The sequence below is a fragment of the Stenella coeruleoalba genome, assembly GCF_951394435.1.
Source record: "Stenella coeruleoalba genome assembly, chromosome: 2".
Lineage (NCBI taxonomy): Eukaryota > Metazoa > Chordata > Mammalia > Artiodactyla > Delphinidae > Stenella > Stenella coeruleoalba.
The window spans coordinates 27,152,922-27,170,926 of record NC_137147.1 but is presented as its reverse complement, the minus strand read 5'-3'; the positions used below and the strand labels follow the sequence as shown (position 1 = coordinate 27,170,926).

The following is an 18,005-nucleotide window of genomic DNA, read 5'->3' as shown; positions in this document are numbered from 1 at the left end:
CTGTAACTCAGGGTGATCCCTACACTTAGAGGAAGTTACCTAGTCTATCATTAGTTTCCTTGTCTCTGTCTCTGACTGAAGCTAAGCTTCTTGAAGGTATGCACCTTTATTTCTCAATACAATTCTGATGAGCGTTACTGACAAAGGAACTCGTTAAGAATGGCTTCGTTACACATCTCATCTCTCAAGTTAACAAAGCCTCCGCTAACCAGAATCAAGTACAGTTAAACCACTAGGTTTACAAACTGATAAATCCCTAATAAATTAAAAAGATATAGGGCAGTGTGGGTAATGATGGGAATGTGTGCAGTGTGAAGTCCTACAGACCTGGGCTGGAATTCTCCCTCTCAGCAAACCGGTTAACATCTCTGAGGTTTAGTAGTCTCACGGCAAGAGAGAGATACTAGTTTCCTAAGAGGACCGTTGTAAGGATTAGAGATCATGTATACAAAGCATTTGGTACATAGTGAGCCCTCAGTAAATGGAAGCTAGTATCAGGACTTCCCTGGCGGTCCAGTGGTTAAGAATCCACCTTCCAATGCAGGGGACGCAGGTTCGATCCCTGGTCAGGAAACTAAGATCCCATATGCCGCGGGGCAACGGAGCCCGTGTGCTGTGACCACTGAGCCTGCACGTTCTGGAGCCCACATACCACAACTAGAGGAGCCCGTGACAAAGAGCCCGTGTGCCACAACCGGGACCCGACACAGCCAAATAAATAAATAAACATTAAAAATAAAATAAAATAACATCTTTAAAAAAAAAATGGTAGCTAGTATTCTTGTTCTTGGAGCCAGAAAACTTGGATACCACTCTCAGCTTTACTTATTAGCTATGTGATCTTAGAGAATATTCTTCAAACTTACTTTCCCACTTTGTAAAATGGGGAGAATAGTACCACCTTACCTCATGGGTTGCCAAGAAATTCAAATAAGTTATGCAAATATTATTTGTAAACCTTAAAACACCATATAGGTGTTAATGATTACCATCATGTGTTTGAAGATTAAATGTATCTCTGCTCTTATGGCACCTGAGTTAAAAAACAAAACAGAATGAAACAGAACCCTGACAGGCAATAAAAGCAATGTTAGATATTTTTGGCTAATTGGTTGGTTTTATGCTGATACATGCTACTGAGTTCATAAATTATTAAGATAGGATAATTATCTCTTGCATTGCTAGAGTCAGGCTGGGCAGGATGATTGGTTACATGATTTTTGGAGAACTTTTTCTAGTCCTCTGCTCTTCCCAAGAACACAGGGGTTTGAGATTATTAGCAAGACCCTGTGAAATCACACCCCATCACCCTAAATATAAGAGGTATCGTAACGCTTTTTTTAAATCGTACAGATTGGTCTGACCTAAAAAGATTTTTAAAACTCCTGGGACAGCTGACCTCCATGTAGCTCTGGAGAGGGGAGACAGAGGTCCAGAGGCCACGGCACCCCACCGGGCCTGGAGGCTGAGCCCCTGAAAATACCCTCCTTTCTAAGGCTAGCCCTCCCAGTCTATGAAACCACTTATACGTATTTAGAAGAATAAAGGCCAGTGGTGCCTATTCTTCAGGGTTCCAATTACGTAATTCTACAAGGATCTACGAGGATCCCCTTGAAAACCAGTGAAGGCTTTCCCTAAACCTTCTGTGAATGCACTACTTCATCACTCCCGTAAGATTCACTGCAGGGCTGCCGGCAAACGAATTTTCTCCCGTAAGCACAAATTTGTTTCCTGTATTAAAAAACGAAGAAAATCATTCCATTTGCTACAAAGACCAGTACGAGCAGGCTGGTCAGGAAATACAAAAGTAGATATTCTCATTGCAACATCTTTCTCATTGTATGGCATCCCAGATGCAAAAAACATTACCAGCTGTTTTTTTGCTTTTTTTTTCTTTTATAGGACTTTAGTCTTTTGCGTCTTATTAACCAGAAATCAAGTCATCTAAAAAGGTAGGGGGAGTACGGATTAAGAGTGGCATAACAAGCATCTGCAGAAAGATCAGTCCCGGTCCCAAATGAAGTTATGAGGCCATTAGTTAGGCATACTGTAATGCAACCAAGATACAATTGGAAAGGGACCAAAGTAACATTTATCTCCTGAAAAAGTGTAGAGAATACATCTGGCTAGGTTGAAAGAATAAATGCTGCATTTTTGATATGAAGATTGCTTTCACATAGATACTTAAGTACAAAATAATGTTTTCTAAAACAAGTTCATAGTACTTTCACCATTTTACTGGTTTGGGATATGAACAATATCAGTCTCTGAAAGGAGGTTTATTTATTTTTTTGTCTTACATTCTTTTATTTTTTACATATATGCAAATATGTTTTATGTACAATAATTGGTTCTACCAAATCATTAGACCAAGACATTCTATTGGTAATCTTCCCCAAAATAGATTCAGGTGAAATCAGATATTCGTGCATTTCGTGGACTACCAGAACTTGAGGCTTCATTATTGATTTCAGTTTTGAGATCATATACATAATTCAAAATATACATGAACTAGGTTAAGGTGATAAATGTGGGCTGAAAGAAACCACAGGATTCAGAACAATTAAACTGTGTATTTTGCTGGCATTTGAGCCACACTGTGAACAGCACATGTGTGTATCCCATAGCTCTTTTACTGTGGGAGAGGGGAAGCAAACAGCTGATACGACCTGGCAGAGGCTTCTTCGCCAAGGGCTCCTTTCTTCTCCGCCTCTGCCCCCTTGGGTTCTTGTTTCCCTGTGTCATCCGCCAGGGCGGCCTGGGCTGCACCTTCAGCCAGCAGGGAACAGTGCAGCCACAGGAGGAAGGAGAGTTCCTTGGCTATGCCCGTGTTTTGTTTTTTTAAAAAATTAATTTATCTTATTTATTTTTGGCTGCGTTGGGTCTTCGCTGCTGCGCGCGGGCTTTCTCTAGTTGCGGCGAGCGGGGGCTACTCTTCGTTGCGGTGCCTGGGCTTCTCATTGCGGTGGCTTCTCTTGTTGCAGAGCACAGGCTCTAGGCGTACAGGCTTCAGTAGTTGTGGCTCGCTGGCTCTAGAGCGCAGACTCAGTAGTTGGGGCGCATGGGCTTAGTTGCTCCGCGGCATGTGGGATCTTCCTGGACCCGGGCTCGAACCCGTGTCCCCTGCATTGGCAGGTGGATTCTCAACCACTGCGCCACCAGGCAAGTACCTATGTCCGTGTTTTTTTCCCTTTTTAAAGGACTTTTGCCTTTTATTTATTTATTTATTTATTTATATTTTTTTATTTATTTATGGCTGTGTTGGCTCTTCGTTTCTGTGCGAGGGCTTTCTCCAGTTGCGGCAAGTGGGGGCCACTCCTCATCGAGGTGCACGGGCCTCTCACTATCGCGGCCTCTCTTGCTGCGGAGCACAGGCTCCAGACGCGCAGGCTCAGTAATTATGGCTCACGGGGCTAGTTGCTCCGCGGTATGTGGGATCTTCCCAGACCAGGGCTCGAACCCGTGTCCCCTGCATTGGCAAGCAGACTCCCAACCACTGCGCCACCAGGGAAGCCCTATGTCCGTGTTTTGATGGTCAAGTCTTCCTCTGCCGGTTCCCTTTTACCCACGGGGTGGCTCACCGGCTGGAGGCAATCGGAGCCACAGCCAAATCTTAAACCTGGCGCTCGTCCCCTTTTCATCCAATTGAATCTGGAATTTCATTACGTCGCCATGTGTACAGCCCCCACAAATCCAGTCCCAACATGTTTAGATGTCTTGTCAAGGGACCCGTTTCTAGAATTTTCATATGATCAACAAGCTCGTGACAGAGCGGGGCTGGAGCTGACAGCTCCTCACGTGGGCAGGCGGAGGCTCCGGAGCTGCGTGCCACCTGGGGCGCCAGCTCCAGCCACCGCCCCTTGTGGGCTTGCACCTGCCTGAAGGGTTTTTTTGTTTTGTTTTGAACATCTTTATTGGAGTATAATTGCTTTACAATGGTGTGTTAGTTTCTGCTTTACAACAAAGTGAATCAGTTATACATATACATATGTTCTCAGATCTCTTCCCTCTTGTGTCTCCCTCCCTCCCACCCTCCCTATCCCACCCCTCTAGGTGGTCACAAACCACCTAGCTGATCTCCCTGTGCTATGCGGCTGCTTCCCACTATCTATCTATTTTACGTTTGGTAGTGGATGTATGTCCATGCCACTCTCTCACTTTGTCACAGCTTACCCTTCCCCCTCCCTGTGTCCTCAAGTCCATTCTCTAGTAGGTCTGTGTCTTTATTCCTGTCTTACCCCTAGGTTCTTCATGACCTTTTTTTTTTTTTTCTTAGATTCCATATATATGTGTTAGCATACGGTATTTGTTTTTCTCTGACTTACTTCACTCTGTATGACAGACTCTAGGTCCATCCACCTCACTACAAATAACTCAATTTCGTTTCTTTTTATGGCTGAGTAATATTCCATTGTATATATGTGCCACATCTTCTTTATCCATTCATCTGTTGATGGACACTTAGGTTGCTTCCATGTCCTGGCTATTGTAAATAGAGCTGCAGTGAACATTTTGGTACATGACTCTTTTTGAATTATGGTTTGCTCAGGGTATATGCCTAGTAGTGGGATTGCTGGGTCGTATGGTAGTTCTATTTGTAGTATTTTAAGGAACCTCCATACTGTTCTCCATAGTGGCTGAACCAATTCACATTCCCACCAACAGTGCAAGAGTGTTCCCTTTTCTCCACACCCTCTCCAGCATTTATTGTTTCTAGATTTTTTGATGATGGCCATTCTGACTGGTGTGAGATGATATCTCATTGTAGTTTTGATTTGCATTTCTCTAATGATTAATGATGTTGAGCATTCTTTCATGTGTTTGTTGGCAATCTGTATATCTTCTTTGGAGAAATGTCTATTTAGGTCTTCTGCCCATTTTTGGATTGGGTTGTTTTTTTGTTATTGAGCTGCATGAGCTGCTTGTAAATTTTGGAGATTAATCCTTTGTCAGTTGCTTCATTTGAAAATATTTTCTTCCATTCTGAGGGTTGTCTTTTGGTCTTATTTATGGCTTCCTTTGCTGTGCAAAAGCTTTTAAGTTTCATTAGGTCCCATTTGTTTATTTTTGTTTTTATTTCTATTTCTCTAGGAGGTGGGTCAAATAGGATCTTGCTGTGATTTATGTCATAGAGTGTTCTGCCTATGTTTTCCTCTAAGAGTTTGATAGTTTCTGGCCTTACATTTAGGTCTTTAATCCATTTTGAGCTTATTTTTGTGTATGGTGTTACGGAGTGTTCTAATCTCATACTTTTACATGTACCTGCCCAGTTTTCCCAGCACCACTTATTGAAGAGGCTGTCTTTTCTCCACTGTATATTCTTGCCTCCTTTATCAAAGATAAGGTGACCATATGTGTGTGGGTTTATCTCTGGGCTTTCTATCCTGTTCCATTGATCTATATTTCTGTTTTTGTGCCAGTATCATACTGTCTTGATTACTGTAGCTTTGTAGTATAGTCTGAAGTCAGGGAGCCTGATTCCTCCAGCTCCATTTTTCGTTCTCAAGATTGCTTTGGCTATTCGGGGTCTTTTGTGTTTCCATACAAATTGTGAAATTTTTTGTTCTAGTTCTGTGAAAAATGCCAGTGGTAGTTTGACAGGGATTGCACTGAATCTGCAGATTGCTTTCCAAAGCTGAAGGGTTTTAAGGAGGCAATAAAACAAAGAACGAGGAGCAGTGCTTTATAGTTGCTCTATTCCATCCTGGTCCTTGCTTCTCTTTGTCAGCCGTTATTCTCCTTAAAATAATCCAACTATAGGCCTGGTGGAAGACTACCCAGCACGTTTTTAATGAGCATGGAGAAACTCTTTAAGGCTGAGATACAGAATGTAAAGCAGCAGCAGAGGGAAGTGGAGGAGGCTGGGGGGGAAGGAGGGGCTGTGGGAGCAGGCTGTGGGAGGTCTAGGGAAGGCAGGCTTGACCCCTGGGAGTTCAGCATCAGGTAGATCACATCAGTGCAAACTATGAGGCTGGAAAAAAATTGCAAAACAAAACCAAAAAACCCCATCCCATCCCGCCAAAATCCCACAAACAACCAGACAATCAAACAATTAATCACTAGATTTTATCCCCAAATAAATTACAAAAAGTAGATATTATAGGGCAACCTCCAGTGTCCATGGATGCCAATGAATGAACTGTCTTTAGGCTTGAATTCCATCTGGCTACTTAACTGGAGGGATCATCTGCTCAGGGAAGGTGGAGATGCTGATTGGTTCCCTGGGCCCATTCAGTCAAGACCTTGCCAGTGCCTGCTGCTCACAGTCTCTGCCCAGAGGCCTACAGTCAGCATCCCTTTGGTTCCTTAGAGACAATAATTCTGTTCTCATGGCAGCTCACAAGGAGGCGCAGGTGCCTGCAGGCTTTGCCCTGTATCACATCCTTCTGCTTTTCCAAAGAGATGCCAGGCCTGAGCCATTCTGCGAAGTTTAGCAAGATTGGGTTTAATCTATTGGAAGAAAGAGAATAACTCCAGTTAGCAGTATGAAAAGCCAAGGAACATATAAGTATTTCCTAATTATGGCTACTCAAATCAGTTTTGATTTCTAATTTCTGGATTGGGAAAGGATTATAGATTTCCTTAGGATAAATGGGACTTAAAACTCAGTCTAGAGGCACATCTGTTCGGGAATGGAGACAAAACTTTTTTCATTTTTTTCACTGTCATATGAAACAAAAAGTTCTTAATGGAGTAAAATGTACTAGATGAGTCAGAAAACATTATCACCTGAAAACTCCATGCAATAAAAGACTTCATAGCCCTTGACAGGAAAGGTAAGCAAAATAAAAGATTTTGGAAAGTGGCAACGTAGACATTCCTATGATGCTCTCACGTTCTGTTTCATTTAAGATTATAACAAGGACAGAAAATGCTCTTTAGTTTAAACCACTCGGTGCCTTTATTGCATTATCCACATCATTGTTCCTGGACTGCTGAGCAATCAGGGCCAAAGCATAATGTGAAATGTCCTAAGCTTGGTTTCCTGCCTGAAGGTCCTCAAATCGTTATTCTAGAGATCCCTGGAGATGGCTACCATTTCCAGTAAGTACTATCAAGCAACTGGCTGTTTCGGCTACATTTGCCAGCAGTGAATTTGCTGTGTTTCTACCAACCTTCTGTGGCCCCAGAGAGAACTTCTGCATCTTATCAAACCTAGAGCCCGTAGGCAACAAATGTTCAGGATACATCAGTCTGTACATGTGGTAAACTTATAAAATACAAAGGCATCATATGTATAATGAGATAGTTCAGCCTAAACTCCATTTTGAATTTGAGCTAGAAGATGAAATGGTGAGACTTCCAAGAAAACTTCCAATGCATATTTTTCAAAACTCTCATAATTGGGAAAGGATTAAGACAGATTACATTTGGTTAATAGGAGCTAGTCTCCTGTTAGTCATTGCTCCACCTGTTTGTCCTGCTCCAAGTGGTCAATGTCAGCTAATGGCAGCATGGAGGGCCTGCCATGAGCACACTGGAAAGGCAGCTGGCACCAGGACAGAGCTTCAATAAGGCGACAGCTCTCCTCTAGGCTCAGGTCGTCATTAAACTTAATGGCCCCTAAACAAAAGACAGAAACAAGAGGGTATGGTGTGTACGGTGGGAAACCGGTGCTGGCCCTGGGGTCAGAGCCAAATATCTGGGAAGAGCAACGTGGTTCTGAGGCTCCTTTCATGTGACTTTAATACTGCTTGAAATTGGCTTCAGGACAGACCTGCGCTCAGCTTTTCCTTATGGAGTCACTGTCTGTCTAATCCCTGTAGCAGGCATCCCTTAACTTGTTAGGATTTTGCCTGCAGAGTTTTTTCAAAGAGGCAAGAGCAATATTTTTGCCTACGTCTTAGGTTTGTGAAATCAAGGTCATCTTTCATCCAGAGCCAATCTATCACCAAGATCTCTAATTGTTTCCCTACAGTGTCCATTTTATTTGCTGCTTTTTTCTATTTCTAGCACAATCTTCTTACTCTAAACTCTCATATTGTCAGAATCTGCCTTTATGCATACATTAGTTCACTCAGTCAACAAATATTTATTAAGTATACACTCTGTGTTGGAGGTGTGCCAGGCAGTGAATGAGATGGATGCCCTGCACCCCCATGATGCTTACAATCTAATAGGTGAGACAAGCATTAAACAGTTACGCAATAGTTTAAATTATAAGTACTATAAAATATAGAATATCGAAGAATATATAACCGGAAGACCAAACCCAGTTTAGGAGGCTCAGGGAAGGCTTTCCTGACAAAATGATATTTAATCTGAGATCTTAGGTTAAGAAAAACATGGCTAATTGAAGAATGAGCAGAAGGGCATTTCAGACAGAGGAGAAAGGCAAGCGCAGAATTTAGCACACAAGACCAAGACCAAGGAAGCAGGCTGGAATGTGAAGGGCAAGGTGGAGAGGGATGTGAGAAGAAACTGGAGAGGCAGGCAGAGGCTGGACCATGAAGACCCCTGCAGGCCATGGTAAAGAATAAAATGTTCATCCTATGAGCAATGGGTAGTCATTGTCAGGCTTTTGGTAGAAGAATGACATGCTCAGAGGAATGTTTCAAAAAGATTCCTCTGGGTGTTGAGGGAAGAATGGCTTGAAGGGGAGCCAGAATAGATGTGAGGAGACTAAGTCAGAGGACTCCACAGTGGCAAGAACTAGGGAGGCGGCAGTAGAAACCGATCACATCGGAGACATTTAAGATACATTTTGAAGGCACAGATGATGAAATTGGGGATGGGGTAATATGAGGAGTAAAGATAGGATAAAGTGGGGGAAGGAGTTTGTGATATTCACAGGAGACAAACTAATGAGCGACTGAGGTTACAAAGCCAGAAAAGACAGGAGGTGAAGAGAGGAGAAGGTTGATGGGGAGAGATCAAATGGAGGGAGGGTGTCTGGAGTGGACACCCCACCATGGTCAAATGATAGTTGCAGGGGATTCTGTGGCTGTCATGATCCCTAAAGTAAGTTCCTCCAATACCGTTTTCTATATTTTATCATATTGCGCTACTCAAGAACCCTCAATGATTCTTGCCCTCTGTATAAAGTCTGAAGGTTTTGCTGTGACCTTCTAGGTTTCTGTGCTTCCTCACCAGCTTAATTTCCTGATATTCTTTGCTGCTCCTCATATAACTAATTTGTTTCTGCCTCTGGATCTCTGCACAGGCTATTTCCTCCCCTGTAGTAATCTCTCCCTTCCTCTGAATCCATGTCCCACAGCTCATTCAAAACTTGACTCAAAAATGCAGTTACTGCTCCACTCATATCAGTCAGTCTGCATTATGGTCCAATATATATGGTGGTATTTTGCTTTGTAAAAGTAATTTTTAGTGTACTGTTTCCTGATCCAAACTGAACCCTCCAAGAGGCAGGTGATAATCGTGTCTTCTACTTCTTTCATAACTGCTGAACCCTGCCAGCACGCAGCACGCAAAGGCACTCAATAGCTAGTGTGTCGAGAGTCTTACCATGGCAGGCTTGGGATGCCAACACCTTCTGGACAGTCAGTGGCAAAGTCCCTTGGATGCCTCCTGTGGTCTGGAGTAGCTAATGCATAAACACATCCTTTATTAATGGAAAAGCAAATGGGACAATGGAGCTTTCTGTGTGCGGTGTCTCTGTGTGAAACCCCAAAATAAGAGAAAAGCTTACCTCCAATTGTTCTTGAATAAATTCCTACGAGGAGAAAAAGGAAAACAGGCATTAATCGATTGCTATGTTATAATAGCCCTTTGATGATTTACAAAATATTCCAATTTTCTTCTTTAAAATATGCCTCTTGAAGAAAAGAATTCCAGCAATATAGCACCTAGATGCAAATAATTTACTTGTTGTAAGGCACTTTGAATACGAAATACCAAGACAACTGAAAGAACTCTTACTGAATGGAGAATGTATTTAGCTACTGAAGCTTTCTCCAGAGATAGCTCATCAACTCATGAGGTTATATAACTGGTAGCCTAATGACTCAACTGAATAGCAGGGAGGTTTCTCACTAAGAGGCTCTCTGTTTGCATTTATAATCTTAGCTAGAACATGTTTAATACTGCACATAAACAGAATAAATACACGACAATCGTCAATACAACTATGCACTCAGTATAACACTTGTTTAAATATCATAAAAATAAGTAGTCACTTAGTTCCCACAGGCATTTTTTTGTGTGTGACAATTCCCTTCAGGTCAAAAAGCTTGCTCTCTGAGGCATTTTGTTGAGAAATTTCTCCTCCTTTGCATATCTCTGTCCCTGGGGTAGCCTTTTCAATAGCAACATCCCTGCAGATGTTAATATTTACAAAAGGACTAAAGAAATTTAAAGCAGACACTATTTCGTGCTACTAATTTGTTTACCCTCTGGAGGTTAAAAACTGTTTTGAGATATGGCATATTTAATAATTTCTTTATAAGAAAACACAGGATTTCTTTACTCCTAGAAATGGCTATGTATAAATTAGCTTCCTGGGAATACCCTCGTGGTCCAGTGGTTAGGACTCAGAGCTTTCACTGCTGGGACCTGGGTTCAATCCCTGGTTGGGGAACTAAGATCCCACAAGCCAAGCGGTGCGGCAAAAAAAAAAAAAAAAATTAGCTTCCTAAGATTACAACATGATAGACTTCTTTTTAAACCAGACTCAGAAAGTTCTCTTCCCGAAAACTTAGGAAAAACACTCTTTGATATAAACCACAGCAAGATCTCTTTTGACCCACCTCCTAGAGTAATGAAAATAAAAACAAAAACAAACAAATGAGACCTAATTAAACTTAAAAGCTTTTGTACAGCAAAGGAAACCATAAACAAGACGAAAAGACAACCCTCAGAATGGGAGAAAATATTTGCAAATGAAGCAACACACAAAGGATTAATCTCCAAAATATACAGACAGCTCATGGAGCTCAATATCAAAAAAACAAACAACCCAATCCAAAAATGGGCAGAAGACCTAAATAGACATGTCACCACAGAAGACATACAGATGGCCAAGAGGCACATGAAAAGCTGCTCAACATCACTAATCATTAGAGAAATGCAAATCAAAACTACAATGAGGGACTTGCCCAGTGACGCAGTAGTTAAGAATCCACCTGCCAATGCAAGGGACACGGGTTGGAGCCCTGGTCCGGGAAGATCCCACATGCCGTGGAGCAACTAAGCCCACAATGGAGCAATGTGCCACAACTACTGAGCCTGCACTCTAGAGCCCACAAGCCACAACTACTGAGGCCTGCATGCCTAGAGCCCGTGCTCCACAACTAGAGAAGCCGCTGCAATGAGAAGCCTGCGCACTGCAATGAAGAGTATCCCCTGCTCGCTGCAATTAGAGAAGGCCTGCACGCAGCAACAAAGACCCAACGCAGCCAAAAATTAATAAATAAAAGTAAATTTAAAAAACTACAATGAGGGCTTCCCTGGTGGCGCAGTGGTTAAGAGTCCGCCTGCCAATGAAGGGGACACAGGTTTGTGCCCCGGTCCAGGAAGATCCCATATGCTGCGGAGCGGCTGGGCCCGTGAGCCATGGCCGCTGAGCCTGCGCGTCCGGAGCCTGTGCTCCGCAACGGGAGAGGCCACAACAGTGAGAGGCCCGCGTACCACAAACAAACAAACAAACAAACAAACAAACAAAAACTACAATGAGGTATCACTTCACACCAGTCAGAATGGCCATCATCAAAAAATCTACAAACAATAAATTCTGGAGAGGGTGTGGAGAAAAGGGAACCCTCTTGCACTGTTGGTGAGAATGTAAATTGATACAGCCACTATAGAGAACAGTATGGAGGTTCCTTAAAAAACTAAAAATAGAATCACCATATGACCCAGCAATCCCATTGCTGGGCATATACCCTGAGAAGCATAATTCAAAATGGGCAGGGTGGGATAGGGAGGGTGGGAGGGAGGCTCAAGAGGGAGGAGATATGGGGATATATGTATACATATAGCTGATTCACTTTGTTATTCAGCTGAAACTAACACAACATTGTAAAGCTATTATACTCCAATGAAGATGTTTAAAAAAAAAAAAGACACATGTACCCCGAAGTTCACTGCAGCACTATTTACCGTAGCCAGGACATGGAAACAACCGAAATGTCCAACAACAGATGAATGGATAAGGAAGATGTGGTATATATATACAATGGAATATTACTCAGCCATAGAAAGGAACGAAATTGGGTCATTTGTAGAGATGTGGATGGACCTAAAGTCTGTCATACAGAGTGAAGTAATCCAGAAAGAGAAAAACAAATATTGTATATTAACACATATATGTGGAATCTAGAAAAAAAAATGGTACAGATGAATCTATCTGCAGGGCAGGAATCGAGACACAGATGTAGAGAACGGACATATGGACATGGGGGGGTGGGAAGGGGAGGGTGGGACAAATTGGGGGATTAGGATTGACATATATACACTGCCATGCGTAAAACAGATAGCTAGTGGGAACATGCTATAGAGCACAGGAAGCTCAGCTTGGTGCTCTGTGATGGCCTAGATGGCAGAGGGAGGTGGGAGGGAGGTCCAAGAGGGAGGGCATATAGGTATACATATAGCTGATTCATTTCATTGTACAGCAGAATACAACATTGTAAAGCAGTTATGCTCCAATTAAAAAAATAAAAATAAAAAGAATTTAAAAGTTTAAAACTTCAAAACAAAAAAGAAAATTCTCTTCCCTGCCTCATTTACAGACTAGTCCACCATACTTATAAATGAGCACAGTTACCAAGAGCTAGTTGGTAGATACTATGTATTTTTTAAAAGCCACATATTTTCCCAAACAAACCTAAATAGAAAGATGTCTCATAGTACCTGGCCCACTAACAAAGTTTAGTGTGGACACAGATCAAACCTAACTTCTTTGCTCTTCTCTCTTGTGCTTATGTATCTGGGACTTGTAAAACATCAGTCTGTAAGCGTGGAGAAGGGGAAACGGATCTTATTCTCTATTCATTTCACATTTCAAATGTTCGATTTCAAATTGAACACTAATGCTAGATAATTTAATATTTAAAAGGCTCATGCATTAGGCTAGAGGGTAGAACTTTACAGAAAGATGTCTTAGTGATCTTTCAACTGCTAGATCCAAGTAACTACCGTTTTTTCAAGATACCAGAACTGTTCCAGCTTCTTTCAGAATCAACAAAATCTCTCCTGATCAGCCTGAATTAACATAATCAAGACTTGCTGAAACCATAAGCCTTGTTTCAGTTTGAGGTAAACTTCTTGCCAGTACTCTTTGAAGTCACTTTAGGAAAAGTTTTCATTATAATTTTCTCGTTAAATACTTAAGGATTGAATTACTATAAAAGATTCTAACAGATCCTATCTCTTGGATTTAAGACAATTTGGAGGAGGAGCCTTGGAGAAACTAAGCTCTGTTGGGAGAAAAGAGCGCTGCTGAAAGCCAAGCAGAGGTGGTCTGATCAAAGGGCAATTCTGGGAAGGGTAAAGTCAAGATGATCCCAAAGCTGGCATGTTAGCTGCCTCTTCCTCTCAAATGTCTTCTCACACTTAGACTACAAACATGCTCAAGTCTCTCCCATCTGAAAAGAAACAAAAACCTTTCCTCCACCTGTGTCCTGCCCCACACTTCCTGACACCCTTAACCTTTAGCTGTCGCCCCCATCTCTTTGGTATGTAGCCGAAGTCCTGGAAAGAGAGGGCTCCTTAGCTCCCCTTTCTCCCTTCCCTCACTCCTGACCCCCTGCCCACCCCTAGGAACAGATTCCACAAGGCAGGCAGTGTCCCCTGACAGCCAAATCCAACTCCTCAGGCTTTACTCTCCGGCCACTGTTGACCATTCCCTTCTTGCTTAAAACTTCCCTTGGCTGTGGCAATATTACTTTTCCCTGGTTTTCCTCCTCCTTCTCTGACCAAATATTTTCAATCATCCTTTACAGTCTCTTCTTTTCAGCAGCAGCTTTCTGGACCTTTGCCAAAACATATACACCCTGAATGCTGGTGTTCCACAGCCTCCATGCTTGGCGCTCTTTTTTTCTTCATATTCTCCCTGAACAATTGCACGTCTGTTAGACCCTTCTCCAGATTCTGATATTATCAAAATATATACAATTGACCCTTGAACAACACAGGAGTTAGGGGCACCAACCCTCTGTGCGGCAGAAAATCCTTGTATAACCTTACAGTTAGCCCTCCGTAGACGCGGTTCCACATCTGGGAATTCAACCAACCGCAGATCCTGTAGTAGTGTAGTGTGTGTTTTTTGAAAAAAATTCGAGTATAAGTGGACCCGCACAGTTGAAACCCATGTTGTTCAAGGGCCAACTGTATACTGTTAACCCCCAAATAGATACTACAGCCCTGACTTCTTTCCCAAGTGCTAGATCTCAAAGTCTGTCCATCCACTGGACATCTCCATTTGAAGGCACATTCAGTGTGTCTAAACTAAGGCTCATAATCTAACTCCCTAGCCAGGTGTACTTCTCCTCCTCTGTTTCCTTTTTCTGTCAACGGCACCATCCCTCTAGTCATCTGAGTGAGAACCCTCAGAATCATTACTTATCTTCTCTCCTTTATCTCCTTTATATTCTCTTGCTCACCAGGTCCTCTTGATTTTACCTTTCAAATATGTCCCTCCTCTCCATTCCCATTGCCACTGACTTAGTCAAATCTTCATACTGTCTTACTTGCACCAGTGCACTAGCCTCTCAACTGCTCTCTACCTCAAATCTTTCCTATATCCATGTATCCCACACTTTATCCACTAAATCTATCTTCTACTTTTTATTTTTAAATATTACTAAAGTAATTCAGATTTCTGGAAAAAATGATAGACTGAGTTGATGTGGATTTCCCTGTGCTCCAAACAGAAAGAGCTAAAGAAGGAGTTAAGAAACCACAATGAATAAAAAAGGACACCATGAAAAACGAACAGATAGATCTGAGAAAGAGCCAAATAAAACTTCTGGAAAAAAATAACAGTCATTGAAATAAACAACCCAGTGGACAAGTTAAACACCTAATTAAACAGTAGATGAAGAGTGAACTTAGTTTACTGGAAGATAAATGAGGAAATTTCCCAGAATACATCACAGAGAGATAAAACCATGGGAAATATGAAAGAGAAGGCAAAAGACATGGAGAATAGAATGATAAGGTCCAGTAGACATCTGATAGCATTTCTAGGAGGCAAGAGAGAGAAGGGGGGAAGAAGCAATGTTTGAAGTGATAATAACTATATTTTCCAAATTGAATATGTAAGATGAATCTCAAGAAGGAAATCAAAATAAATCCACACAAAGATATATCATAGGGAAATGGCAGAACACCAAAGAGAGAAATCTTAAAAGCAGCCAGAGACAAAATCAGGCTACCTACAAAGCAATGATAATAAAATTGACAGTGGACTTCAGTAGCAAAAATAGAATGTCAGAAGTAATAGAATATTTTTGAAATGTTTGAGGAATAAATAAGAAAATGGAATTCTACTTTTAGCTAGACAAGCATGCAAATGTGAAGGTGGAATAAAGATGTTTTCAAAGATATTTTATTCTTGGACTCCTAACAAAAGAACTTTTAAGAGATTTACTTCAGTGAAAAGAAAAATGAACACAAAGAATAAATAGGATGCAAGAAGCAATAGTGAACAAAGAATGGAAAACATTTTGGTTAAGCTAAATAAACATTTACTATAAAATTAAGGTCTACCAGGGGAATTAAAGACAAGGTGGAATTAAAACAGGCAACAAAATGGAAGATGGGAGAAAAGTGGTACAAGAGAAAGGGTGGTAAGGTTTGTGTACGGTTTATGAAGAGAACAGAAGAACAAATTACCTTTAAACTGTGTCATATATGCAAGCTAAAATTCCCCTTCTAAACCAGTAGAGGGGAAAAAAAGAGAAATAAAGAAAACTCTAATAGAAAACAGGAAAGGAGGAAAGAAAAGACAACAAATACAAAATAAATTGTTTTAAAAAAACGAAACACGTCAGTAAAGTATTTAAAATGCAGTGCTAAAGTGTAATTTGCTCTTCTTCATTGGCTGCCTACAGGATGAAATGCAAACTATTCAGCTGAATATGGTAAATCCCTTTATGAGTTGGCCTTGACAACCTATCTAGCCTCATCTAGGCCCACCACTACCTTGTGTGTATCTTAATTCGAGCCATGTGTACTGGTAGTTCCCTAAGCACGGGATCTGCTTCAAGTCTCTGATATCTGTTATTCTGTCTAGAATGACCTTATCCCCTCTTCTGTACTTGGCAGGCTCCTACTGTTCTACAAGACTTTTCCTGAAACAAACAAACAAAAAAACAAATGCTTTTCTGTGATAGTTTCCTTGACCTCCACCCTCCTGGGCACAGTAAATATTCTGTATTTCCATAGCACTTTTGAACATACGTCTGCTGGCCAAATTTCATTATAGTATAATTGTTTAAATGTCCTTCTCCCTCACCTTGAGCTAATTCATCTTTGAATCTCTGGCACCTGGCACCCAGCAGGTTATTTCATAAATGCTTCTTGAATAAAAGATGAATATAGAGAATTTCTGAACAAAGTAGGAGGTTATTAGCACTCAGCAGTTTTCTCGGCTTTTGCAGCTGTGTCTTACCTCCACAATGCTCTTGGTCACAGTAGATCTCCCTCTTAGAAGTTCACTGGCTTCTCTTTCCACAAAACAGAGTGGTACTTTTCCTACAAGGACCAGAGAATCACTAGTGTCTGGAAATATAATTTCAAGGCCCAGATCTTCCAGATTTTTGTGGTAACACCTAAAGAGAGAACCTCAAATGTAAAAGAATTACTTCATTCACATTTCAGTATCAGTTCCAAATGCCTGATAGTTTCTCAAAAGCTGCCAAAAGCTTTAAAACGTACAATATTTTTCTCACACTCATGGTTGTTTATTTAGATTTTATTATCAAATTTCCTTTTTGAATTACAGTAACCTTCATTTTTTTTCCCTCTTTTCTGTTGAGAGAATCAATTTGTTTCTATGTCATTTTGTTTCTATGTCTTGTTCCTAAATGTTTTATTCTTCACTGAGGAATTGCTAACTTCTCCTTGCTGGCACTTAAAGAAGTTTGGCACAAATAAAACGGTTAAGAATGTTTTGAATCAGCATTAAAAGCAGGGAGAAATTAACAGTGGGAGGAACTGAGAAGTCCTAATTAACGGAATGTAAATAAATGGATCTGCCTCTAATATAAATTATACCCCAGGGAAAAAGATTTATTGGCAGTGGCATATTCCCAAACTTTAAATAAATTTAGAGACAATTCTCTCTTTTTTATTTCCAATAATTTGTGCCACCCCGAAGTAGGAAAATGTCCTATCTTGTGACTCATTGTATGATTTGCCCCCTCCTTGTGGCCTGGTGTTTTACTTTCTTCCCAGTATGATTATGGTAACAAAAACTAAGAATCTAGAATGTACCAAGGCAAAGCAGAATGGAAGCAATTACTGCAGTAACTTCACTTTCAGAAACAGCACAGCATAAATATTGACCGTTCCAAGAAATGGTAAGAGTACTCTAAGCCAACTGCTGGAAAAAATTATCAGGGAAACTCTATCCTATACTCAATAGCTGTGATATAGTGGAAAGAACAGCATTTGGAGTCAGACGACCTGCATCTGAGCGCCTGCTCCACCACTTAAAACTTGTTATGACCTTGAACAAGTCATGTAACCTCTCTTGGTCTCAGTGCCTCAACTGAGATAAGCAACAATAGTTATGCTTATACCCTGGCCAGAGAATGTACATTAGCAACATCACAACCTCATGGTGGTACTAACGATAAGAGTCTCCTTTGTTCCTCTGTCACTGTTATCTCTAGTGGAGGACTTATAGTGGAAGACAGTAATTTTTTTCGACCAGAGCCTTGTGGCTGTTGCTTCTCATAGGAACCTATTGAGAGAAAGATGAATGGGTTAAGAGCAGGAAGTGAAGTCTTCCAGATTCAGATAAAAATGAAGACACAGTCATGGAATTATTATAATGCTTAGCAGCATGTTCAGTGTTCAGTTTTAGGCTTTGAATTTCC

The 18,005-nt window shown here is 41.2% G+C and overlaps 1 protein-coding gene across 6 annotated transcripts in view; it reads right to left on the bottom strand.

Annotated features, from left to right (window-relative positions):
• Nucleotides 1–5,465: 5,465 nt before the first annotated feature.
• LOC307182940 (acylphosphatase-1) overlaps nt 5,466–18,005 on the bottom strand; it is a 43,158-nt gene continuing 30,618 nt past the window's right edge. For 2 of the 6 annotated variants that reach the window (XM_079914697.1, XM_079914690.1), the window contains 6 exons: nt 17,758–17,869; nt 16,574–16,733; nt 9,650–9,673; nt 9,466–9,544; nt 7,412–7,563; nt 5,466–6,450 (listed from right to left, as the gene is read on the bottom strand). In XM_079914697.1, the coding sequence (XP_079770823.1) occupies nt 6,328–6,450; nt 7,412–7,563; nt 9,466–9,544; nt 9,650–9,673; nt 16,574–16,733; nt 17,758–17,869 (650 nt within the window). In that variant the 3' untranslated portion in view covers nt 5,466–6,327. The remainder of the gene's footprint in view (nt 6,451–7,411; nt 7,564–9,465; nt 9,545–9,649; nt 9,674–16,573; nt 16,734–17,757; nt 17,870–18,005) is intronic. The other 4 variants (XM_079914689.1, XM_079914691.1, XM_079914692.1 and 1 more) reach the window with 2 other exon arrangements.